The following is a 27,705-nucleotide window of genomic DNA, read 5'->3' on the forward strand; positions in this document are numbered from 1 at the left end:
TGGGGATTTTTCGTAAGACTTTTCTAAACTCACCTGATACTGTGTCATTCTTGAACATTTTTATCATTTTACCAAAGAAACTTCCTCTTTCTTTAAAGCAGAAAGGTTTACTAAAACACAGATTGCTCTAAAGACACATTTTCTCAAGAGCTTCCTTTTCAGCAAGACCTTTCTTCACCAGTAGAACCACCCCAGCACATACTACAGTACTGTTCTAAGCTAACTAACTGAGGTAGAGGTTCAGAATCAAGCACACCATAGTAATATTAAAATTCTCCATCCATAATTTTTTGAACCTTTATAAAACAAGCTTGGAGTTTCCAAACAACAATTACTAACCTCAGTTTGCTTGATTAGTCTGAACCTCAGACCCTGGCTTTAAAGGTAGTATGTCATGTCATGTGCACTGCAGTCAGTTTTGCATGCTTTTCTCAGACAAAAAACCTGAGCCACATGATTAATGGGACTTCGCCCTAAAGATGAACCAATAAATTATCAAGCCTATGGCCAGGGAAATGCTTAAAAATAAAACTAAACAACATGACTACAACAAATTATGTACGTGAACTTTTCCCAGTTGTGAAAATTTCTGAAGCACACAGCGAAGTTCTATCAGCTTCAATAACATATTAGCCTCTGGAAAGATTTGCAGTTATTCAGGGACCTGCTTTTCTTTCTGGCTGTAAGGCCTCATTCATCTTCTCTGTGCAAAAGCCAATGCGAAACTTCCATGAACTTGAAGAGGAGGAGAAACTCCTGTATATGCAAAAATAGTTTAAATAAAATTGCTTGGAGCTTGTGTAAAATATTACACTGCAGTACAGAAGTAAGTGGAGTCTCAGACTTGTGCTGGGGTCTCTGTGCTTGATTTAAAGTATGAGAAAGAGCAAACTGGCCAAACCAAGTCATCATCTTTGAGCCTGGTATCTCAGACTACCTGTTGGGCTTTTCTGGCAGTCGAATGCTGGACACAAAATTATCATGTATATTTTGTTGTTATTATTGCACCTACTTTAACCCTTTCCCTTCTTTCTTTTCTAAGTTGAATTAAGACAATACTGTTTGGTATTTACACTCTAAGATTCTATAGGCAAATGAAGTGGCTTCAACACAACACAGTCTTATACAAACCGCCCATAAGAAATCCTACATTGATTCCCTTTGTACAAAAAAATTGCCAACTTTGTCTACACAGTAGAAACTGAAGAGGCAAAGTTTGTATCCTCATATAAATGCACATATGCATGTAGATACACGTATGTGCAGATGTCCATACTATATAGATACACAGAAACACAAACATATGTATATACTCATACATATGAAAAATGTGTTGGTTTAGTTGGCATCATTCAGGAGAAAAGCACATCCCAAGTTAGGTAAAATCTTCTGGCAGGGAAGTCATTCAGTCAAACTCGGTGTTCACAGGGGTAAGCGCGCTGGCTCAGGCTCAGTCTTTGGCACTCAACCATACAGCTTCTCTGTCTTTAAAACAACACTCTCCATGTCATGGTAGCCCTTCCCATTTAAATGTTCACTGGTGCAGTCATGATTGTAGCTGTAGCCTTGAACATCGCTGATGGATGAGACGGTGTAGGAAGCGGTGCGCGTAGCATCCGAGTGGCTGAAGCTGTGCTCAAATTGGATTTTGTACTGATTCCAGTGCCTTCGCAAAACAGCTTGGACCTATGCCAGGAGACAGACAGATACACATGAACCACTCGGGAAGATGTTGTGTGTCTGAGAAAAGGCTCACTAATCCTGGAAAATGGGAGTAGCTACATGAGATGTATCACATGAGATACTCTAAAAGATTTACAAGTTCAGTAGGTGCTACTCAAATTCAGTGCAAAACAATTACATTTTGCAGTTGTAACATACTAGTTGCTCAGGAAAAGCACCGATTACAGGAGCAGCAACAGCAGCAACACAATTTTATACTTTCTCTCCTGTGGACTCCAGCCCAGTGTGGACAGATCAGACTTGCAGGTGAAAAAGATAATGTCTATTCACCCTTATATTCAAAAGGCAACTTCCTCAGCACCACTCAATGCTCCTCGCAACAAGCCATCATTTATATTTGCTATGGTACTGGCACAAGAAAACTTTTCTTAATGCCTGACCATACCTTAAATAAAATGAACATTTTCCCAAGCTCCATATTTCTACCAGGGTTAAAAATAAGCTGATAGAACATCTGAAAGCCCCAGCTGGTTTATGTGTCTCCATTGAAAGGATGTGATGTTTGTCAGAGCCTTCTGTCCTGGGCTCCTGGTCCTAGTTCCTTCCTCTCCCACAGTACAGTTAAACACCTGCACACACTGGAGTGATGCAGCATCACAGTCATGAAAGTCACATGGAATTAGGTTTTCAGCGAGGCTGCCAAGCGAGGAATGCAGAGAATGGGAAGAGCCAGTGTTGTTCCTTTCTCAGATGGTGAATATTCATTTCCCCTTCAGCCAAACTTTGTACACAGAGTACTCCTGCAGTGACTTTCAGGAAAAGCTGGAGGGGACAGGGACACAAACAGCTATCTAGCAGAGCACCCCAAACAACAGACCCCACTCACAAACATGACCTTCATTTCATTTTGTTATACACAAAAGAGCTAAACAGTGATTCCCCATTCAATGGTAACACTGTGGCTAAGTATTTTTAGGATTTTCCATATGTCTTCAGTGTTTCTTTTGTGTTAGCTTTGAATTTCCCTACTACAATAGCTTCTTTGTCTGATTTTACTCTGTCTTTAATTATGAAAAATAAAAATAAATAGAAGAAAAGGGATGTATTTTAGACTTCCTGCAGGCAGAAGCCTCTCTTTAAAAAAGAACTTCGTATTTCTCAAAATCCTTATAAAGAAAATAGAAAAGGGGAAGAGAAGTAATATCGAGTGGGCAACGTAAGAAATTGGTATTTTAGGGCAAATGAGATACTCTTTTACTGCTCATTAACAGTACTGTCAACCATTTAAATCCACTCTACACACCTAAACATATCTCTACACACACTAAAGAAAAATCAGATGTCTTAATACTTTTGAGAATCTGAACTTACTGCTCTTTGTGTCAAAATTCCATATTTCAAATCTAAGTGGAGAGTTCTTGTTTCACCACAGGATGCTTTAAATTCATTTGCATTGCATAGAAATATACAGCCTTAAGTCTTCACATAGGTTGAACCTGTTTCCTGTAATCCCCCATAAATCCAAGAGAAGAGACATCACCAAGATTCCATCCTTTCCAAAAAGGAAGCTTGGAATTTATTTTAAATTGTATGAATTAACCTGTGCATATCACTCACCTATGTTCCACTTGCTCTCCTTTCCACAGCCCTCTACACCCTTATAAGATTTGTCCTGTATTGTGGCCTCTTATGCAATTTTCACTTCAGACAATCTTGGCTTGAGAAGGAAAAGCATCAGCAGCTAAACAGCTCAACCAAGGCCAAAGAAGTAATTTCTCAGATCTGCTGATAAACTAGAGATGCCAAGGTGCCAGTAAGCCTTACACCTGGTCCTCTCCCATGCTTCCTCCTGGTTGCGTACGTGCAGATTGTTAACAGTATTTGTAGGCCAGTCCTAAACAGAATCAGTCCCTGAACTTCCAGTGAGCCAGCAGAGTCCCCACAAGCCTTTGGGCTACTTCTAGGGAGAAGAGAGTCTGTTGAGCTTGCTCCCTGGCCAGTGACAGACACTATAAATAGTTTCCTGTCTGGGCAAACCCTGTTTCCTCGATGCCCGCCCCAGTGCCCATCATGTGCCATGCTAAGTCATGTATTTCTGGCATTCTTCCCAAAGTCTCTCTGTGACTGCTGAATCAGTATTTCACCTCTGTCCTACTGCATGCTGTTCCCGTAGGGTGTGACATCCTTTCATTTATTGTTAACAGTATTTGTAGACCAGAACTAAGCAGAATCAGCCTCTTGTTACTGCCTTTCTGCCTTTGCTCAACTGTCCAATCAGTTACAGAGAAATACGGGAAAAAGATGGGAGACAACTCATTTTCACCATTAATTATACTCTGTTCAGTAATCTGTGCGTGTAGCCATGAAGTGAAATCAGAACTCATCTCACTCCTCACCTACAAGCAGTTGCACAGAGTTGCAAATTCAGCTCAGGAGGGAGTAGCACTTTGTTACAAGAAAAGATCAAAAGCCATGCATTTTATGAAAAAAAAGTATATAATTGTATTTCTTTGTCATTAATAGAGATGCCAGTTCCAGGTGGAAGATTCTTGCTTTCTAACCTTAACAGGTAGGAATGGCTCTTCTTTTTGAGGGCTCCCTCCACTCAGCTCTTTACTTTACTAGTGTCTCTAACAGTTGATTCAGCACAAATATAACAGCTCAGTAGCCAACAAGTAGGAAAAAACCCAAAACCACAACACGACCTCACCCCTTGATGGAGGGATTGCCCAGTCCTGCACACCTGAGACCATGAGCTTTGCTGCAACATTTCTATAGACAGTAGAAGAAAAAAAATAAACCCCACAAATCTTCGATGGAAAACGTAAGCCATTATTGCCTGCCTTTAATAGGAATCTTTCTTAAGAGATGTGGGACAAGCTTCTCTGACTGCAGCCCATGTCACCCCAAAGGCCACTCTGGGCCAAACCAAACCAAGCAGAAGGTGACTGCTGCAGGCAAGCCCAGCCACAGGAGGTAAAGGTTAAGGATTTGTGCGTGAACAGAGTTTGGCCCCTAACGTTTGGTACAGAACACAATAAAAGGTGCAGTGACAACAGCTGTGAAATGCTAAGATTTTAATAGAAATTAGTGCTTTTAGCATTTTTAATTGCTAATACCCTGCTGGAAAACTCTGTGCCCCATTGTCGCTCAAAGTGTCAATATCAGTATGAGTATTCACCTGCCAAGCACCAGCTTGCTGCAGGTGAGTGGTAGTGGCCCTCCCTGCTGCCTGTTGCCTGACCAGCCTCTTATGAGGTGTTGCTGTGACAGGAAACAATAAAGCAGCACCTTGTACACAGCAGCTAAGCTGTAGTCACAGGTTTTGTTTGGGCATCGCTGCGACAGCGGCAAGCCAGGACAGCAACAGAACACACGTGTGCTGCAGACTCGTGTGCTTCCGCACCCACTTTGCACTGGACAGAACAAATTCTCTGGTTGATTTTTTCCAAATACCTGGTTTTAGAAGGTATCCTAAGCAATAAAATTTAGAAGGGAAAGAGTGTGTGAAGTATCAATGCTGAATGTGGGCAAGTGATCAAATCAGACCCAGAATGCTTAATGGTGTATTCCGCTTTGAATCAAATATATAACGAGGGACCTCAATCTGTACCTACTGTATGTTAAAACACGATCAAAACCACTGTCCCATGCTCACTAACCTGTGAGAATCCCTCTCTGCATCCGTTCTGTACCCTTGACAATAAAATATAAATCACTGAGACTCATACATTGCTGGGGGGAATAAAACCAAACCTTGACCCCCCCCCAGGGAAGTTTCATTGCACTTAATTCAGCTTCAGACTTCAGAAGAGGAGGGAGTGAGATCTCCAGGACTCAATTCTAGCCAAATATTTACCTGTAAGCCCAGTAACATCATACAAGCACACTGATTCAATCTTAGAACATCTGAGAAAGGGAACTAAGGGTTCAGTCACATAAAAACATCTGGTCACTCCCACATACTTCAGCTGCACCAAACGTGGAACAAACGGACAAACAGATGTGTAGGAACAAGTGTAGGATTGTAACTGTTCTTCTGCCAAAAGGCTTGGGAAAGAACCAGCTGTATTTTCAGTGGGGTGTTTCTACTCCTTTGTGTTGGGCTTACTGCGTTTTTGCAGGAAAAACCCATATTAATCAATCTGTAAATATATTTTTAGCCTTTCTACCCCACTGATCTCTGACACTAAGGCCCTGCAAGAGTGCGCTACAGCTTGGGGGCCAGAATTTCTTGATGCCAGTCACTGTGTGCACTCCAGAGTTCCTGAACCGTGACCTATGCAAGGTAACAGCCAAGCACCACGATCCCTACCCTATGTCACTGGAATATGGCATAGTCTTCTAACATACAAATAAAGATGTTTATTATTTCTCAGATTGGACTGGTGATGGTTCCTTAAAAGCACAGTTCTATTCAACACAATTTTCTGACCCAAGCACCACAACCTATTAAGTTCTGATTTTTGGAAGATTTTTCAGCAATGCTAAAAAAACAGTCTTCCAAAATTCAACCTAAACTTTCCCCAAAGAGCTGCTGTAACACAACAGCACTGTAACACAGGACCCTGGGCACAATATGTCTTGTTCCTCCTGCAGGACAGTGATTCTGCAGGTAACCCATGTTGTGCAGGTTCTAACATATCTTCTGCATACTAAATTACATTTTGTCTTTATATACCATTTACCGAGAATTCATATCAAAGTGACAGGTGTCTTCAATCCCTCTACATCATCCAGAGACACATATATTGCTCAGCACAAGACTCAGTCCTAAAGCACACAACGATGCCATGACCGATGGCATAGTCTTTTCCTAAGCTCTGCTCTCAGCAGCCAGATTGTTTCAATTTTCTACCTGACAGATTTAAAAAGTTTGAAAAATAATACTCAAAACCTACCATCTCCTTAATTACTGAAACAAAACAAGAAATATATGAAAAAGTATTGTAAGTATATTAAAAGTTATTACTTTACCTCTCCATTAAAAAAGCAGAAAATAGTAGCCACCAGTAGACCCTGTGAAATAAAAAGATGCTGCTTTATTTCACATGCACATGGATTTTTTTCAGGTTTGAGATAATTAAACTTTCCGACAAAATTCAGCTACAGATAGCAAGGAAAATGTGGTAAAAATCTGAACTTAGTGAGTGGTTTCTAAAATTACATTACTAAGAAGTATTGAGCCAGCTCCCTACCAGGGCATGTTTCTTTCCTTTAAGAAATGAAATTCAGCATAATGATAAGGTTGAAGTAAGTTATAAGAATATTGCAGAAAAGTCTTTAAAAATTAAAATGACAGGAACATTTATCTGCTCCACCTGCCAACTGCTATCTAGCTCAAGCGAGCAAAACCTGTCTAATGCTTCCTACCTGGTAGTGCATAAGGATGTGCATCACATAGTCATACACTTCCTCTGCGATCCGGCCTTCTGGTCGCCATGGAAACAGCACAAATTCAATGCCAAGGAGCGGCACAAGAATCAGGGTAGCTCTCACTGCCTTCATGTACAGGTTGGATTCTGCCTTGTGGGTGTCTTTCAGCTTGGTTATCAGAACACGGACAATATTTAGCAGGAAGAAAAGATTAACCTGTTGGAAATGAAAATGACAATGAGAAGAGGCTGAAAAAGAACCCCACCCACTGCTTTGTGATGCTAAAACAAACAAACAAACAAAAACCCCAAGAAAATTCAATCTACACAGATAGCATTTGTGACTGTACAGTAACTGTGAGTTAAAGCTCTTTGAAAACACCTTTAAGTAGCTGAAAGTGTGCTCGAACATCTATTATCCACATCCACTCCTCTGACTTACTCGTCAGGTGTCCATCCCAATACGTGTCAGTCTTCCAGTGTTAACAATCCACATGCCTTTTGTGCTGCTATCACAGCAGCAGTACACCGGTCAATGATTACCTTCTTTAAAATGGTTGTGTCTCTTTGTATTTAAGCATAGTTTAAAAAACCCTACATTTTATTTTTCAAATATGAATTTGACAAATGTATAAAGAAGAAAGCATCAGATTTTAAATAAAAATAAAATTGCAGGCAAAATGCTGGTAAAAAGGAACTGTATATGCTCCTGCAGACAAACAGCAGATTCAACATTCTCACAGCAGCCAACAGCTGAATTTGGGAATCATTCAGCAGAACTGCAAGTGGGGCAAGCACTGAGGAGATCATAGAATGGTCTCAGTCGGAAAAGACCTTCAAGATCATTGAGTCCAACCATCAACTCGATGTCAACAATGCTCTACAACGTTCTCATGCACTTCTGGACTTGATTATTTCCACAGCTCTTCAGGCTTTTCTTGTTCCCAGTGGTGTGTTTCTCTTCATTCCGTTTCACACACAAAAGAATCCCCAACTGAAAACCCTTTCAACACCCTAGCACTCGTGAGCAACCACAAAATGAACACACACATACATACACGTGTGTGTACACACACCCCCACACCAGCCTAAGACATGAGCAACCAGAGCCACAGCACCATTAGGGGCGACTGCAGTGTATTTTCTTCTCTTGCAATAGCAACAGCCCCTTACGGGAACTGGAGGTAGGAGAAACCCTGAGAGCTCAGCCAGTCCCCTCACCTCGCCCAAGGGTACAGATGCACGAGAATGCTGCGCAGGGGACAGCTATGGAAGGGAGACCCCCAGAGTCTGGTCCTACCTCTGCTTCCAGATAATTGTCTGTCCCCAACAAATACCCAGCTCCAAGGAGCCACCAAACAGACAGACAGACAGTTCACTCCTAAACAGACTGGGAACTCCTGGTCTTGGGGGAGGCCACTGTCTTCCTGTAGGACAAGTGCAAACAGGGAAGCCATTTCAGACCGTGTGTGTCACCATGTCCTCCACAGCCCTGGCAGACTTCTTTCATGTCGGTTCAGGTTTTCATGATAAACAGCTGTGCATTGTTATAGCAACACAGCCCCTGACAGACATGTGATGCTATTTATATTCCACTGACATGCTATTTAAATCAGTTTAACAGGAAATTGTTTTACATAGGAAACTACTGCATAGATTTCTCCTGGAAGTCTCCAGCTACCTTTAAGCTTTGTTTGAGAAACCAAGGTCTTCTGATTCTTTCTCAGGGATTTATTTAGACTTTATGCAAGCCCACAACCCTCATCCAACTTCCTACCGTACACATAGACAATAAGTCCTTCCTCCATTTCTATATTTAATCCTTCTCATTTAAATCTATTAGTTCAACATTAACACCTCTCAAACCCAGACTTTTCAGCCCTCTTGTGTTTTGGTAGCATGGCCAGTTCCTGTATTACTGTCCTAAATACTAACCGAAGATAAAAGTTGCACCAGCCAGGAGTAAAATACCACCCATTTCATTTATAACATGCTGAAACACATGGAATTTTCCTGATCCTTCCACTCAATGCACCAAAACGCACAACCATGAGCACACAGAGAGTGTGCAGATAGATCTTAGGGAAACAGAAAAGATGAATGGACAAAGGAGAGGACAGAGGAGAACAGTATGAATGTCAGTACAAGTATGCAGCACCAATTTTTGATGAGTATCTCTTCTGCCACAAATGCAGCGAGATGAGGATGAACTGAATTCTTATCAACGTGATGAAAACAGGTCCTGACTTGAGTGAGCTAGTGTGTAGTTTTTTACACGTAAGCAGAAGTAGGCCAGTGGAACTACTCACACATATATTACCATCAAACTGACTGTGATGGTTGGTAAGGTCCCAGAGGACTCCTGTTGTGCTAGCTGCAATATGGACATGTAGCAAAATACTGGTAGCTCCACAGTGACCTGAACTGAGTAGATGAACAATGTGAACAAAGCAAAGGCAATTCCAGATAAAAAAATATGCTGTTGCCTGTACTGGGAACACAGTAGAATTTAAGTTCAGCCTTAAGAGTGGCTGGGAATCTAGCCGACCTTTTAAGTCACTAGATGCTGCAGCTCTATAATTTAGACCTCCTCAAGTCCTTGATATTTCTCCTTTTCTCCACACAGAGTTTGTACTTCACCATAATGCTTATTGGCATGTAGGCTTAAATTCCTCTTTGGGATACACTTGCCATTCTCAGCTCAAGGAACTCAGATATTCCAACATAACTAGCCAGTAGCCATTGCTCAACTTTTAATACCATTATGCAGCTTCAGATCTTAGTCTGCTTGAGCCTGGCTTGCTTAGGCAGAACACCTGTATGTTCTCACGAAGGCAAGTGCTACACCTGGCCTGCGGACATCTCCAAGGCTGGGTATATGATGCTAAGCAGCCAACCTCTAGACTCCTAACTCTTGTTTGTACCGAGTCCAGTCTAAAGTCATTACATAGGTCAGTGACAAACCTAGGAGCTCCTGAACTTCCTTCCATCGCACCTTCACTGAGAACACGTGCTCCTTCTGCTGAAAGAATGCACATCCATAAAAGTCTGTCAGTGTAGGGCAACAATGCATAGTGGCATTATAGGGCCCTGTAATGTTTATACAAACAGTGGCATAACCAAATTAAACTGTTCTTTTTCAGTGGCACTGACGCAAGCTGAATCACCAGTGCACTGGCACATCTGAAATCTACAATGAAATAACTGTGGCTTCAGTAAAGCTCAAACCCATTGCTTTATCACCCTTTCCTCCCCCTGCCCCCCTTTTGATCAATATTTGGTTACTGTAAATACTAACATCACCCTCTACTGTTTCGTTCCCAGACTATTTCTTTAATTGTGGCTGCCTAGGCAAACAGTTGTAATTAGATGGTCAAGGGAAGACAATTCCACTGAAAATGCACCCTATGTCTGCTCCCAGTTCCAGCTTCTTTGGCAGGGAACTAACCACAGTTATGTAATAACAGGGACCGTAAAAGCAGTGTTATTGTTAACTTTATGTAATCGTAGGATATTCGGCGATGTACAAGAGTTAAATTCCCACTGGCTTCTGCCAATTCTCTCTGGCACCCATTTGACTGTCCACTTCATGTTCTTTGAGATCTTGCTCCTGCAAGTAGAAACAGTGTCTTCCCTCTTGTTATCTAATTTGCAGTTTAATATTGTTGCTTAAATGTCTACTAAAGCAGGTCATGCTTAGTACAGTGTGAAAATTGTATCCGGCAAGCAAGCTGCTTAACCAAATGAGGGTTCTGTTCACAAAGCCTGAACACATGCAGTTCGTCTGATGTCTTTATCCCTGGCTTGTCTCTTACGAATTGACATACTGCATTTTGTTTGTTACCAGGAAGGAAAGCAACTCCTTTTAAGGTACATCACGGGCAAGATGTGTGGTTGTGTTTAATCAGTGTTTTCCTACACGGTTTTCAAATTAATTTACTGATTGTACTGAGGCAAGAAAAATGCAGGAGAAATGGCTTCAGTCACCTCATGAAACAATACAGGAACATCAAAGGTACACACATTTACAAATTGCAAAGAGAATGGGCATGAATTCTGCCAAGGCCAACCCCAGAGCGGTGATTATTATACCTCCAGGAAAACCCAAGGACATCCTTAGTGCTGCCTTGAACAGAAAGGAGACTTGACAATCTGGGACTGATCCAGTACATCTGAAACCAGTAAGAGCCTTCCCACTGTTTTCAGTGTGACTTTGTGGAGGCCACTGCTGGGAAGGAGAAAATGATCCTGTGTCCTAAAATGAGGTCACTTTGTGGAAGATGGTATAGTCTCATAACTTTTACATGATTTTTTTCTGTTGTAATTTAAGCTAGCTCTGACTAATATACATTCTATCTCAGCTTTCTAGAGCTTTACCCACATGATATATCCGTGTGCAGCAACACCCAGACAAAGGCAGTAAGCACAAGGCAGTGCAGGGCAGCATACAGTTTCTGGGTGAAATGTGGCACCACTAAAGTAAGCAAAACATCCTACCCCTTCCTGTGAAAACAGGATTTCACCTTCTGTGTAAGTTCAAAATATTTGTAATTGGTTTTAATTTTACAGATTAGATCACTGGTTAAAGTGCCTTTACACAAACAAATATGGCAGACCTTACTAACAGGACAGGAGATCTTCAGTAACAATTCACATCCCAAGGGCCATGGATCTTAATAATTCCATGGGAGCTGCCAAGGCAGAGGACCCCAGGTGTGTCACAGTAGCAACACAACCTTCAAAATATAAGGTCATCAGCTAATTTCACTGTCAGTAAAAATGGGAGTCAGAAGAACCATGGGATTTGTGCACCAGTTTTCAGGGAGAATTCTCTAAGCACAAATAGCCCTTTGCAAATAATCATTAACGATTTAACAGAAGAGGAAGTTAATTTAGATCAGAAACTGCAATTATTTCAAAAAAAGTTACTTAACGTTTTCATTCTTAATTAATTTCCTTGCATGTAATGAAAAGCCATAAGAAAATCAGCAGATGTATACAATACCTTCACCAGAGCAGCTTGAAGCTTCCATTACAGTAAGAGATGACTGCAGGATTTCAGATCACATACAGAATGACTCCACACTTCAGCATCCTCAGCATTATGCACACATAGATGTTAATTATGTAGACAGTTGTGTAATTGGGTCCATATTAGCAGTTTATTATGTACCCATTTCAATTCAGCAATAATCTATTGACTGAATTTCACAGGTTAAATTGAGTCCTAGAATAACTGAAATTCAAACTTGTCTAGAATTTAATGTCTTCAGGACATTACTCTGTTACTTGTGTAACAGAGCTAGCATGGACTTGGTGTGTAGGGCAGAACACTGCACTCTAAGAGTTCAGGAGACTAACGAAGCATAGGAGTCCCAGTACCCAGTGGCCAAAGCCCACATCACTGGGTTAGTACCAGAGCAGGGGCAGACGCAGACACTTGCAGAACTATTTCCACTGGTTCTTTCCCAGGGACCTGTTCTAGTTTCTCTCGAGCCTGTATTCCCACCCACAGTCAGTCCTGACATTCAGGTGTCCTTTTGCTGAACCCTGGTGAGGTCCAGTTGGGTAGCTGTTTGCCCACATAAGCACAGCTATAGTAAGGATTTGAACGTGGCCCTCCAGTACTCCAGATAACAGATGGTGTTTCCTTGTCACCAGCATTTAAGTGGAATAATAATCAAAACTGCAAAACCTGTTTCTCAAGGGACCATGGGTACTGTGTTAGTCAAGTAATAAGGCCAGGACTTGTGTATCTGGTGTATTTAAGGCACCTACTGGGTTAAGTGAGTGTCCTGTGAAAAACAGTGATCTCTAAATCTTAGCTTTAGGCTTTTACCAACTTTATAAGCCCATGAAGAACAGCCAGAAAACAAGTTGAAAAAACCAAATTATTATCTGAAAAATGCCTACCAACAGAGCAGCACAAATAGGGCCATGGATGATGTACAGCAGATGAGTATCAGAGCTGATCCAACAACTAAAAAAAAAAAAAAACAGGGAAAGAAACAAAAACATTTGGCATTTTATTATCTGTTGTATTCCTTGTTTTCCCACTTAATGAGAACACAGCAGTTTTACACAGAAAGTTGAGGTGCTACTTACTTGTCATTAAAATACAAAGCTCTAGCAACGGCATGTATGCAGGCAGGGATCAGTGGAAAACCTGTGGAGAAAAACCCGATATTTTCTTCATATATAAACCTGGCTAATAACTAACTAAACTTGCATCTCTTGCGAGAATCTTTTCACCTCATCATTTTGCATTAAACCAATTCTGTTTCTATTTTCTGAGATTTATTTCACAGGAGTGTATGGAAACTTACTCCCACTGTCTTACCAAGAAATCCGTATCACCACGCAGAAAGAAAAGGCAAATCAAATTGTAATTTCTAGAATGTAACAATCAATTTTCATTAACACAGATGTTTTTCAGACTGCAATCTGCAATGAAGTTAAATAGGTAAGTGACATTGTATGACCATAACTTTAGCAGTATGACTACCCATGTCCTCACTGCTACTTGCTGGTTATTTAGAAAGCAAGGTCCCCTGCAATAAAAAAATTGAAAACAGACTCTGGAAACCAGGCCAAATTCAAAATTGAAAAAGAATAAGCAAATTTGTTACCTGGGCTCCTTGACACTCAGGTGGCACCTAATTTTCAGAACTGCTGAGCACCTATGATCTTTTAACCATGTCAAGGTTATGTCTGTAGCAAGACAGCTAGGGAGCCATGTACCCAGTTGCATTCTATCTGAACGTCCAGTGCCCTGGAGCTGAGGGGAAAGTCCTCACTTGCACTTTGTGAACATTCTCTTGTGCATTATCTAAAACAACCAGGTTTGGCTGCTCAGTTTTTATACTGATATTACTTGAGAACTCCAGCTACAGCTATTCTGTATTTGCTTAGTGAAAAATACAGGTCAAGTGGAACTGCTGGAAAAATAAATCCTTGGCCATCTTAACTCAGTTCTGACCCTCCACCCCAGACATGACGAGACTTCTCTGAAAATAAACATTCATTCCTGAATAAACATCTTTGAGATGAGGAACAATGAATAATTACTTCTTAATGTCTTTTTTATAACAGGAGACTATTTTCTCTATACAAAGGAGGAGTCGCTTCCTGACTCCAGAAATGCATAATCTCTCTTTCAGCAAAGACAGAGGTGCATACAGCTTCCTACATTAACCTTTCTAAGCCTGTTCAAACACCACAGACAAAGAAGAGGGGTGTGTCATCGTTGTTCAAAGCTGCCAGCTCAGAGAAGCAAAGGTACAGATGTGCACATTCTCATGAAAAGGAGGAAGAGATTGCATTGGCCTGAAAGTATAGAACGTGAAGCCACATACCCCAGCCAAGAAGGTAATACCACAGCAAGTGTTGTTTCTCAGCAAAAACTGCCACCACGATGAGAGTATGCAGGTAAATGCCTTCACACAGCATCCAAAAGTAGTTGCAACCCATTAGGTACAGGTAGATGAACTGTGCCACTTTGCAACTAACCTGTAGAAAAAGGCAGAGTACAAAATAAATTTTAAGTTGCAAAAAATCTCTGGGCTTTAACTGCAAAATGGAAAAAGATACTGCTTGAGTCAAATGTGCCTGTTTATTCTGCTTTAAAATTTGGTAACTGAGTCTGGATTTTTATTATTCAAAGATGAGGACCTTGAGATCCTCAAGCACGATGACAGAAAGCTCTAATGATATTTTCCCTTACTGCTAACATTGCCACATATGACCATTTCAATCAACAAGGAAACCTTAAATGATCTGATTATGCCTGCACAAGAAAACGTATTTTGATGAGGGCAGTTCCCTCTCAGTTTTACCAATCACAATACATAACTACTCCAGAGAATGACTTATATTTTTAAAATGCTACATTACTTCCCATTGTACCTAGTCATAACTGCACTTGGGGCCAGCTGAGAACTTGCACGGTAGGTTCTGGAAGGAAGCACTCTTGTTGCTGTATATTTGTTTTCAGCTGCATTCAAAAGATACTCCTCAATTGAAGTGCTGCAGCTTATTTTGAAGTCTATAAGGTGCAGTTATGAAAAAGGAGTAATAGTTAACTTGCAGATTTGAACACTGTAGATATTTCTCTTTCCTCCTTCTGAAATTTTGATGTGTTTGATTGACCTATTTCTAGCACTAACCTTGAAACAAACAAAAAATCAATATTGTTTTACTGTTCTCTGCTACCTAACTCACTTGATGACAATTAGCAGATATCTCCAGCCTGCTTTCCAGCACTTTCATGAGCTCTGAGAGAAGAAAAAGAATTTATCTTTTCACTTGATTCAGCTTCTGGAGTTTTTTGCCCTAACTTCCACTGAATTTAAATTTATCTTCCAGGTCTAAATAAAAACAAAGCCACAATTAGGGATTTGTTTGTCTTATGCATTCAATTTTCAGGCTCTTCCACCGCTATAACCCCTAGCCTTTTGGAGAGGCTACTGATTCACACTTACCCCAGTATTATAAGGAAACAAAAGAGAGAAAAATCAGACCCAAATGGATTACTTTTTTAGTTTGCTTTTTACTTTTAGAATACAAGGGTCAGCTTTATCTCATTTCATTAAAAAAAAATCAATTAAAGATTCTCAACTTAACTGAAAATGGCAAGGTTAAAGCCACAGAAAAGTAGCTGACAGATCCAAAGTACATTGCAAAGGGGTGGGTTTATTTTACTGCCTGCCCTTGGTGAATTCAACTGTCATAACCTTACTGACATCATCTAGAAGAGGCTACTTTCTTGCAGTTGTTTCAGCGTGTAAGTAATTTATAGAAATTCAGAACAGTAATTCAGTGTGCTCTGTCTCTTCAGGTGTTTTTTGTATTTCAGAACCTCAAATGTGAAATACCCAAATAATTTTAGACATCTGTTGTACTATGTAACATGGATACTTCATCACCAACTGTTTTAACCTCACTATATACAACATTTCATCAACGATTCATGTCTCATGTCTTCTACATTGCTGAAGTTTTCCACATGCAAATTAACAAGGCTGCCAAATATACTTTCACTTACTGGATTAGCTGCAACTAACTCCTGATTGTTGGCAATTGCAGTCAGTGAAATTATTGTTACAAGAGAGTTGCAAATGAAAGAGAAAAACAGATTTTTATGCAGGGTAATCCTTTGGCAACTCAAGCTCCTAGAAAAGAGAAACAAGAACAAATGAATACATGGGACAACTATGTGTACTTGGGGACAGCCCTGAAATTTTGAAATGCTAGAGGGTTTTTTTTTTATTAAGTCTTTCATCAACCCTTTCTTCAGCTCCCATCCAAATTTAAAATAACGATGTGAAAGGTAACACCTTCCCTTAAATGCCAACAGGAGGCAAAGCAACTGCCTTCAGTTCCAGTAAACTTACCGTGAAGAAACTGCTTTGTAGTGGCTATCTAAAAAGAGATTTGAATTGTGATAATGTAACATTTTTCACAGGTTTTATATCTTTTTTTTTGTTAGTACATGAAGAATTTCCCAATTAACTCTCATACTTGAGCTTGAAGAAGCTGCCTTACCCTACACTTCCATTTATCCAAACCTATTAAAATTTTTTGAGGATAATTATCTTTTACTCACATTCTTGTAATTTTTCTTCCTTAAACCTACAGCTAGAAAAATACCCAAATAAGGAAAATAATGCAAATCTTATCTTGACTTCTGCATACAACTAAGTTATAAACAATACATAAGATACATAGGATACAATAATAAAATAAAATATATAAGTAATTTATTAATGTTAATTTTCAAGGTTTGCTTTTTATCTTCCAATAAATGAAAAAGAAAATTATCTTTGATTAGGAAAGCAAAAGACAAAAGTATAAAACTGGGTAAAAATGAGCCTGTTAGATTTAAGACAGGGGTTGCACAGTAGATCTGAGCAAAGTGACTCGATCTGAGTCATACAGCATGTCAGTACCAGCAGTCAGGAGCAGAGCCTGGTTTTGCATTGCTCAAAGCTCTCCCACGCAAGGAGCAATCAAGACTGTGGTACTGTGGTCACTCTCAGGAAATCCTCTTTGGCTGTTTCAGAGAAAGGATCTACTGAAATGTCTACTGTAAAGAGCCTGTGCTTTATAACCACACCTAGCCACCTCCTTTTTGTAGCCAGCAAAATGGAGTGTGTTTGATAGACAAAAGAAACGACTAATGGGAGGAGGAAAATCTATCACTTCCACATGCAACTGCTCCTCACTGTTAGAGAACTCAGAAATACATGGACAAGGCCACCAGGGGACAAACCTAAGTTGTCACACGGGGGTGGGGGGAAAACCCCATTTTCTAGACTGTTCAAATAACATGTCTGGGAAAAAACAAGTAAGGACATTAGCAACAAAACTGAAGTCGGGACATATTTAGTTTGGGATGGCAGGAGAAGGAAGAACTTTGTGGTTTTGTTTGTATTCCATCATCTGCATTTTAGAGAAGTGGAATAGTGACGAAAGCTGGAGGAATATATTGAAAATCTGCTGAGAACGTAATAGGTGAAACAAGAAATGAAATGACCCTACTGAAGAAGAGAGACTTTCAAAAAAGATTTGCCTTAGAGGAGACTGCAGTTCTTGGTTTCATTCTTTGCAGCTATGATAAGAGGAGCGTAAGAATCACCCCACAGATACATGGAGTAAGTAAGTTAAGAGCTTCAGACGTGCACAGTGCAATACCATGAGTCAGGCAGGCAGAGTTCCTGCAAGTCAGGCTTTAGAGGTGAGACATTGTGAACTACACATCACTACGTACAGGGGAAGGAACCCACTCTAAGGACCAGTGCAGCCATACAGAGTAAGGAACTACCTCACATTGACCTCTGTTTGCCAACGGTTATTTTTGTGAGAAAAATAGAAAAGGTGTCAAAATACAGAAATACAGCTTTGGATATGAATTAAGTTATAAAATATACTCCATTAGGCTTTTAAAATATTATATTGTGTCTTTGCTTTAATGCCTAAAACACAGAAAGCTTTGATTATTACAGTACATTGTTTTCATGTTCTTTGAATACATAATTCCCCCCCCACCACCACTATTTTATATATCAAAAGAGAGGCAATACTAGATTCCAGCTAAGGGCTTTGTGTAAACAAGTCCTGAAGAACTCTGGAATTCTGTCTGCTTATTGTTAAGATTCAAGGCACAGGCAAGGAAAAGCACGTACAGCTAATGGGGCCATCTCTCAGGGTCATCCAGCAGCTGTTCCTGTTCAATATTCAAACCCACCCATCCACACCCACCTCCACCCATGAATAAAAGGATTGAAAGGATCACCGGACAAGAAACAAGACAGTAAAACTGATGACACTTAAAAAAATGAAGACTGCTTTTAGTAATAAAAGGATTTTTTTCCTAAGGCTCCCCACCCTCCCTCTACTGTTACTCTTCCTATACTCCTTTTTCTGACTGTTTTTCTTAATGATATAACATCCTTTAATCACTTAATTATCATAATTATGATATAAGAACTTTCAAATGACCTATCCTAGATTAAATCATGTGCAGTAAAATAAAAAAAAAATTAATTGCTAAATTACCTGTTTCCCTTTCCATTTTGACTCCTGTGTGTCATGGCATTAGGAAAAAAATAATTTCTCCAAGAGATAAAAGAGACATTTTCAAAATCTCCCAGATGTGCTTGGGATCTGATTTCTGAGGTATTCAAATACAGCAAAATTCAACCAGTGAGATCCACCATATGGACCTAAAGGGAATTACCATCCAGCCAAGATTAACTAAGTGATTTAGGAACCTCCTCTCTCTCTCTCTCAATCAGTTGCTTGCCCACTCTTTAAGCTTAGTGTTGCTAAGCTCTGTGATCTGACATGATGCTTGACCAACAACTTCTTTATTTCAGGTGGATGGAGGTTTGTTCGGTTTTTCTTTCGGGTTGGAGGGGAGACATTTTTCAAATTATAGCTCCCCTTTCTCTGAATTCACTGGTTTTTATGATTTCTCTTGCCTTGTTTCTCTTTATGAAAAGCATACAACTGTTTTACTAGATTTTTAATAGATTTAAGTTCATTAAATAAATTTTAATACAATTCAGAGTATTTAACAATGAGGAAGGTGTGCCACTGCAGAAGTTACTTTTATCTGTCATAGATGAATTTTGGGAGAGGAAGGGAGTTCTGAGTTTATAGCCCATTTTATGCTACTATCAAGAACTCCAATCCACTTGGGGCAAGTAAGTCACAAACTGGACAAATATTGCCAACAAGACAATTTTCTAAAGACAAAGAGAATTTAAAATTGAAAAACAAAACACACAGAAATGGTTTAATCTTGAAAAGTTGAAGATAACTGGAACAAACCTGCCATGTTTCCTATGGAGAAAAGTACCACCTTTCTTGTCAAACCAAAGCAATCTCCAATAGTCAGAAATCTGGCAAATGTCATCTGGAAACTGTCAATCGACTACCAGAATAAATTCTTTGGAAACAGGACAAATTCAAAGGTACCCCCACACAATAACAAAAGAAAAAAAAAGTCCACCTGTTAAAGCTATGAATAATTAAACAAGCTTCAGCTGATATATTATACATCCTGGTATTAATCTAGATCCTTAAATACCCTTCTGGTACTAAAAATACTCTAAAGGAACTGTACATCCCAAGAGAACAGCTTGTAGAGGACTTTCTTTAGCTTCCTTGAAATTTTGTAATTTCCTTCTATATTCCAACATAACCGCAGCCCAGAATTTGTGGTTTGTGGGTCTGGAGTAATTCCATGTGAGCTGATCCTTCTACCACAGGGAGGGAAAAATGCCTGGAAGCTTAGACAAACCTGACATAGTTATGACGGTGGCAAAGCAGATCATCTGGTTTTGTAGTAAGTGCCACAAACCAAGATGAAATTGGTTTGGTTTTCATATTATAGTACAGAAAAATCATGTTTTACTGTCTCTGAACGTTTAAAACCATACTGTACTCCAGACCATCTTGGTTTCTCCCAAGTAGCCTACGTCAAAGCACTTTTCCTGTCACGTTAGGCATTTAGCCTGTTAAACTGTTCATGACATTTATATCAACAGTATAGACCTTTTAATGCAAAATCAAGCTTGTTGTAAGGACTCACAGTCATCACCCATATTTGGATTTTGTGGAGGGAAATTGAATTTGTAAAGCACTGTTATTATAGGTCATGTGCAAATAGACTGACTTAAATCACAAAGGTTTGTGCTCGTGAAAAAACTGAAAAATCATCTGGAATACTGGATTCCACAAAGAGAGGCTACAGAGTGAAAGTGCTGTAGTTTGCTGGGGATTTGTGTAAATTTTGTCCAAAAATCTGGAGACATAATGCATATTTAAATTGGAGACAGTACATTAAGCCAGACGTGACTAAAAAGGACATTTTTTAAATCAGATCTCTGCTAGTCCTATCTACTTATATTCCAGGGCATGAAAAAAGCAACATCTGAGCTAGTCCCACAGTTGTTGGTGCACTGGTTATTCATACTTAAATGTTAGGAAAAAATAGAAGATGGATGCAGTAGGGTACAGTGGTAAGAAACAAGTAAGAGAGTAGAGGAGATCTATATTATCCAGTGAAAAGCAATTCAGAAATACTTAAATTAGTTCCAGTTAACAGAGAAAAACTACACTATGTGGTGCATCATTTGGCAAAGACCTTGTCTCTCTCAGCACTGCTCATGTGGCAACACTCCTGGTTTCACCTTTCTATTACACCTCGTCAAATTCTTTAAAAAAACCCACCAAAAATATTATTCCACAGTAAAGTACGCGTAATGCAAAGTACTATGCCTATTTAAAAGACCTGTGCATTAGACGTTGTTGTGACAGTGGTGACCATACTGCTGGAACTTGCTTTCAATAAGGTAACACAGTTACTATTAGTGGGTAAGATGTAACTGTCACAGACATACCATGCTGGATGAAAACACAGGAGTATTTTTATTAGTCCCATTCCTATTTAGCTCTTAGCCTTACTTTCTTTGCAGTTTATCTCATTTTGTGGCTACCTACTTTGGAATGTTACTGTACCTCTCACGTATTATCAGGATTTAAGTTTCCATTTGCTTTTTGGTTTGGTTGATGCTTGGCATATTCATGCTGTAACTTATAATTTAAAAAAAGAAAACCCGAAACAAAACAAATGAACAAAAACCCTCAAAGCCATGACACAAACCCAAAGCAAACAAACCTTTTTCCATTTCCTATTCTCAATGCATTCTACGGTTTTTGGTTTGCGGATTTGGATTTTTAGGTTCCTGACAGAAGAAACCTCAATTTTTTAGTACAATATAATGTTCAATGCCAAACCAATATGTGGAGTTTGTTCACCTTCTTGATCCATCTAATTTCATTAGGATGGCTGGTGTTTCAAAGCATTGAATCCAGGACTGTTACAACCAGTGATATTTGGTAAAGGATTTTAAATATACTTACTTAAAATAGAAGAATATGCCAAGAGAAATGAGAAGTGATGCAATCGAAAGACCGTGTCCAATGATGGCCAAGTAAAACAAATTCAGAGCGGTCTGCAATACAAGAACAAAACCAAGAACCCGTGATGCATACAGAACTATTGGTGATAAAGCGCTTATTTATACATGTCTTCTGCATGTCAGATGACTAATAGGATTAAGAGAACAAAAATATTACAGATAAAGATGAGTCAAGTCCAGAATCCTGCAAATCAATTCCTTACTGTAAGGCACGCAACAGTAACACTGAACTCATCGCTTACCTCAGCAGTTGAACATCAGGTTGGTAATATATACTGCTATATTTTTCTGAGTATTTAGATAGATCTGGCTATTTATGCTACTGCACTGGGTGCATTCATGTCTGAGGCTTGATTCAACTATTAACTCAAGTAAAATATATTTCCTACATAAATTTGTGAATTTTTTCCCTCATAGAAGGCTTATTCTTGTAATTTAAAGATGCAACCTTCAAAAGTAAGCTGTGATCACAATACTGGAAACTTATTTTTCATTTGACAAGGAAGGGTGTGAAAAAAACAGTGACTCAAAACCAGTGAAGACTGAACAGTTAAATAAGCCTACAGCCAAGCCATAGTTTTATGAAAAGCTGGGTAGAGGCAAAAGTTTAAAATGAGGAACTAATAAATTAATATTTGGAATACATACAGTAGTAACAAATTTCTGTTTGTAGTCATGGAATCTGCCTCAAAATTTCTTGTTACATTAAATGTAAGAATCTCACGCTGTGCATAAGAAAATTAAGATTTCCAGGTTGAACCTTATACTATCAGAATAAAACATTAGCTATCTGGATTTGATAGGAAGAATTAGAGCATACAAATAAATGCTCACATATTACAAACTGTATGTATCCTCCAAACTTATTATTCTGATTTAATAGCAGCCTGCTATTTATATTGACTTAGAAATAAAATCTAAAGATTCTAGGTAAAGCTTTAAGAAGGTTATAAGACAATGGTACCTTTTTGAACTTGCTAGAATTTTTCAAATTATCCATCCTTTAAAAATTGACATAGCTTTTTTGCAATAGGTTTAAGTGAAAGTTAACTGCTCCTGAGGGCAATAACAGTAAGAACTGAACAATGGACAACAGACACATGTGATGGGCATTATCTATGCCACCTTCTGAGCAAAATGAAAAGATAATGTTTAATATAACAACACATAGAACTGTAGCAAGCACTAAGGCTTTCTTAGGAGCTACTTTTCCATTTATACAATAGCTTCTGATGCATGACAGAGCTGAAATGTGCTGGCAAAACAGCCTGAGGGAAATTAGCTCATTATTCAAAAAGAAGGCCCTGCATGGATCTTCTCCTGTCTGAATAAAATTCTCTCAGTTTCCAGCCAAATAATAGCAAGAAGGAATGAATTACAGCATCTCTGCTAGAAGAATTAAACTGCTGTTAACATATTGAATATCTCATGATTTGTGAAAAAGCAATACAAAAGCACTTTATTATCCTCCCTTACCACTTTTTCTCAATGTGGTCTCTCGGTAAATAGCCTAAAGCAGTCTTGACAGAAATGATGCAAGTAGTTAGGATCTCTATTAGATGTCAGTTTTCTTGACAGAATTTGCTATTACTGAGCTCTTTTCCATGAGGTCCAAATTAATTTACAGTCTATCCTGCCCTGCATTTTATATTCCAAGTATTTGGGCATTTTACAGTTTCAATTTACTGCTTCTCCCAATCACTGAAGGTTCCATAAACATAAAGAATACTAGTGGACATGCACTTGGGGGTGGCAAAATACGCAATTTTGTCCATTACATCCTCACATATCAGAGAGTTTCCCAGAAAGAGGGCATTTCAAAGTTTATGAGATTTTTTTTCACCCCTAAATATTTCAATGGGTAGGAATCAACAAGATAAAATGAAATCTATAAAAATACCATCTCTACAGATACCTACATAGGGGTGTGTACATATGTATGTAGAGTTACCTACATAGGGGTGTATGTGGAGTCTACCTTTGATGTATAGAAAACAACTCTCGCAAAGCATTTTCCTGCCTGGCCGGAGATAATTTTGGATGTTCACAAAATTTCATTTTAATAAACTCAAAGTATAGGTTTTCCATTTCAGTGAACAGCTTAATATCTCAGAAACTGAAAAAAAGGGACACCTGGAAGCCAAGACACAAGACGTGCACAGGAAAAGAATCAAAAAGAAAAATGTCCCAACTCATACTTATCATCATTTACATCCCTTTGGCTTCCAGGGATCCTGAGGTGAATCCACACAACTACAGCATTCACTTTGCTTGTGAGTAGATGACACTGAATGATCTATACAACTACTAGTACTTACATGTTTAAAATACCTATAAACAAAAATGTGATCATGTTATACAAGCAGTTGAAATCAGCTGTAAAAGACAAAGCAGGTGGGTTTAGGTTTTTTGAGTCTGTTTTTCACCGTTTGTCATTTTTATTCCACATGCTTTCTTCATCATTCATTCTAATATTGCATCAACTCAGGGGCCAGTCTAGGTTTGAAAGGTTACAAGTTTTCGGGTCAGTTTGACACTGGTAATATGCATTAATTTTACCTACCTTCACTTTTTCATGAGTATAGATATTACATTGGGTATAGTTTGTCCATGTCCTGTTGCTTTCTGGGTGTCTAAACCAGTTCCCGCTCTGATCACAGATCTTTGTAACTTTTTCTACAGTCAAAGTAGATGGGAAAAAAATAGAAAAAAGCGAAAAGTACAACAGTCAGCACTGAAGTTCTATTTCCTGGTGCCTAGTATTTAATGAAGATTGGCAAACAACTGACAGCTTTAGTAATATGACTAGAAAGAGATTGCTTGTTACTATGAATTCTGAGAAGCTACAGGCTATTGCTTTTCCTTGGCAAAGGCAACTGATGATGTGTTTTCTTAAGAAAACGAATAGATTTCCCTTCAATCTATTAAGTATCAAAATACACCAAATTGTTAGAGAGCTAACAGATGAAGTGACAAGAATATTTAGTGGCTCCTTTAATGTCCAATATCTCAGCTGAAGTATGACATCCTACCACAGTAAGGTAGGATTGAACAGGCAGGAAAACATCAATAGAGAAACTGCTCAGGAAACGAACTGGAAAATTTCTGAAACCACATAACGATTTCTATCATCAAATAAAAAGGGGCAAGAAAGGACTCTGGGAAATACCAAATGCAGCAGAAAGAGACAAGAATGGAAGTCTATGACATTTTCCACATGTTCACAGATGTAAAGTTTACCCTACAGAAGCAGGAAAAGATTCACTTGTGGGAGAAGCCCTTGTCGACTTCAACTGGTAAACTGATGTAAAAGAATGTCATATTTCTGTTTGTCTGTCAAAGAGGAAAACTCATCTTTAAGATGAAAAAAATGGGAACTAACCTAATTTCTATTTCCTAATCTGCAGACCATCCTTGAAGAACATATTTCAGAACAAAAATTAACTAACTTTTCAGTTTTCTATGTGATAAGGGGAAAATACAAATTTGAATTACTGAAATCAGGGAGCACTGGTGACCTAAGTGGGGCAAACAGGATCATTCAGCACCCAAAGCCTCATTTTATTAAAAAATACCTTGATATAGAAGCCCATTCACACTTACCTGATGGGTTGAAATCCTGAAAGTAGTCAGGACAACGCTGCACTGACACAGTTCCAGCAGCAACATCACTCCAGCACAGCCATCCATCCCATGTCCTGTTACAGTAAGGACCTGCAAAGAAGTAATAGTAAAATAATCCTTCTTTCATAATAGTCTTTCAAAGTTAAGATTTAAGATCTACAGCTACAATTTACAAACCATGAGACAAAGGCAGAACAAAGTGCATCAATTCAGATCAAATAATGCACATTATCAAAGAGCCAGGTTGCAAAGATTGTTGTACTGCATTTATTTACATTTTGGAAGCATACCAAGTCTATGCATATGCTTAGTATTTCACTGGAAACAGAGCAGTACCCTAGACGCCACCAGAAAGCCTGGCATAGAGGCAGCAGCAGCTCCTCTGTCTCAGGCAGAGCTGAGCCTGCAGTGATTGTTGTGGACAGACACCTCACTAAGTGCTCCAGGGACAGGGAACCCACAGTGTCCCTCAGGAGCCTGTTTCAAAGCCTCATGGCACTCACACAAATTTTAACATCTAAAATAAACCTCCCTTGAGAAAGAGCTGGGGTTTTATAAATAACTCCTTTCCCAAAAGGCACACAGAATGACTAACACTCTCTACAAATTTAATGGGTTTAGTATCTTTCCCCAGTTCTCTTTTCAAGACGTAACAATGCTCCCCTGTCTCAAAAGCTGCATCAAAAGCCATTCAATGTTTCCAGAAGTTATGAAGTCAGAAGCAGTGAGTGCAGTGACAGGTAAAGTTAGTGAGGGTAGCTCTGAATGAGTTATCAGAAAAAGCACTGATGACACTAACACAACCCTGAGAGCAGGAAAATTATGCGCCTCAAGATACTCTCAAATTTTAAGACCAGATGTGACCAGGGAGATAGAGGTGTTATAAGAGCATAACATGAAATAAAGCATTAAGATTTACTCATAATTTTTTCATCTGGGTATCTACTTAATGTTTTCTTATGAAAAATAAAAGCTTTGTGTTATAGAAGAAGTTGTGCTACAGGCAGACATTATTTTGTTGCCTTATCTTCATGAATCCCAAAGTGACATTTCTAAAACGTCCCATAGGGACATTTCTAAAGAAGTTGTACAAATACACTTATAGCCTGAAAAATTATCACTACCAAGCCAAGAAATTAATGTAACTAAAGGATCCTGAGTTACTGTAATTCGATTTGTTGACCATTTGCCTTTGCAAAACCTTGTAAAAAATAATCTCTACCTTCTTTCCTATGAATAGGATCTTGCATAATTTTCTGGTAGCATTCATACTGTGCTGTCATGATTTTATTCCGTGTAACACTCAGTTGAACCAAGTCCTCCGTCAAGTTCTGATGCCCTTCTGATGGTATTGCAGTGGCAAAAAACTAAGAGAAAAAAGCCCTTATTTTAGCAAGTCATGTAGAAACTCCAATATAAACTTCTAAAACTTCAACCATTTTAAATTTCATACTTTAAATATTATTTTACTGAAGTAAAATGATCTTCAAATCTTATTACTGACAATATGACTTTGTGTTTTTCTGGTTAATTTAGCAATTCTTCTCACTACTGCATCTTGACAGGTATCTCCTGCATGAGCATTGGGGGAGTAACAATCTGCAAGATTTGTAAATAACTGAAATGCACAGAAAGCACTGACACATTTGGAAGCATGTAAACAGCTTTTGCAAAATCCAGTAAAATACATCGAAGTTACATTAGTCTAAAAGGCATTTGAATGGGGGCCAAAATAGTCCTTTATGAAGAGGCTTTCCATATACTGTATGCACTGCAGCTTTTAGTTTGTTTAGAGCTATTTGGTTTCTTTATAGTCTTGTGGACTATACAGTCAACCCTCAGAAAATAAAAAGACATCCACTTTTACAGCTATTTAACATTTTTTAAAAATTTAAAAATTAAGACAGTGTATCTTGACCAAAACCTGAAACTTTTAATGTCATTTTGAAAAAAATTTAAATATTTTACAGGAAGCTAACAAGTTTCACAGAAAAAGCTGCAGATTGAAATACCATACCGCTGTCATACAAGGGGTGAAATTAAAAGGTTCAAGGACATCCTCTGTATCTGAGTTAGGTGTCTCCTCTGCTCTTCCTGGAGTATGTATTATGCTGCTTATATGTTACTTGTCAACTTGTACTGTAAAGTTCTCTGCTAGCAAAAGTTACGCTGAGTTGAGCAGCGATAAATACTATCTCTGTTCCTTTACCACAGGAATTAAAAGGAGAACAGAAGGTAGATAAAGATCCTCCTGTGCAGAAACTATGTTTGAACACAAGACTAGTTGTTTCTGCATTTCCATATTAATAATTTCTATGGTATTCTGTACACAGTTGTTAAAACCGGAAGGGATTTTAAAAATTCATATGACTCACCATATTAACCGATAAGAAGAACAGCAAAAATGTGATCCAGATTTTTGTCATCTTTCTATCTGGTGCAGTGAATTTTATATTGAAGTTGGATGAACTCAAACTGCAATGGAAAAAAATAAAGTAGGAAAAAATTTAGTAATTCATGAAAGGCAAAGCTGG

The 27,705-nt window shown here is 38.8% G+C and overlaps 1 protein-coding gene across 1 annotated transcript; it reads right to left on the reverse strand.

The window, feature by feature from the left end:
• Window positions 1–1,464: 1,464 nt before the first annotated feature.
• Window positions 1,465–27,597, reverse strand: CALCRL (calcitonin receptor like receptor; the record flags this gene model as incomplete). The annotated part of the gene is made up of 12 exons (XM_084264391.1): window positions 1,465–1,686; window positions 6,661–6,702; window positions 7,057–7,275; window positions 12,972–13,038; window positions 13,164–13,224; window positions 14,414–14,567; window positions 16,102–16,228; window positions 21,489–21,580; window positions 24,111–24,223; window positions 25,151–25,261; window positions 26,394–26,538; window positions 27,547–27,597. The coding sequence occupies 12 exons, from the start codon at window positions 27,595–27,597 to the stop codon at window positions 1,465–1,467; spliced, it is 1,404 nt and encodes a 467-aa protein (XP_084120517.1).
• Window positions 27,598–27,705: the final 108 nt, after the last annotated feature.

This window comes from Gallinula chloropus (genome assembly GCF_964237585.1).
Source record: "Gallinula chloropus genome assembly, chromosome: 5".
In the NCBI taxonomy this organism is placed as follows: domain Eukaryota; kingdom Metazoa; phylum Chordata; class Aves; order Gruiformes; family Rallidae; genus Gallinula; species Gallinula chloropus.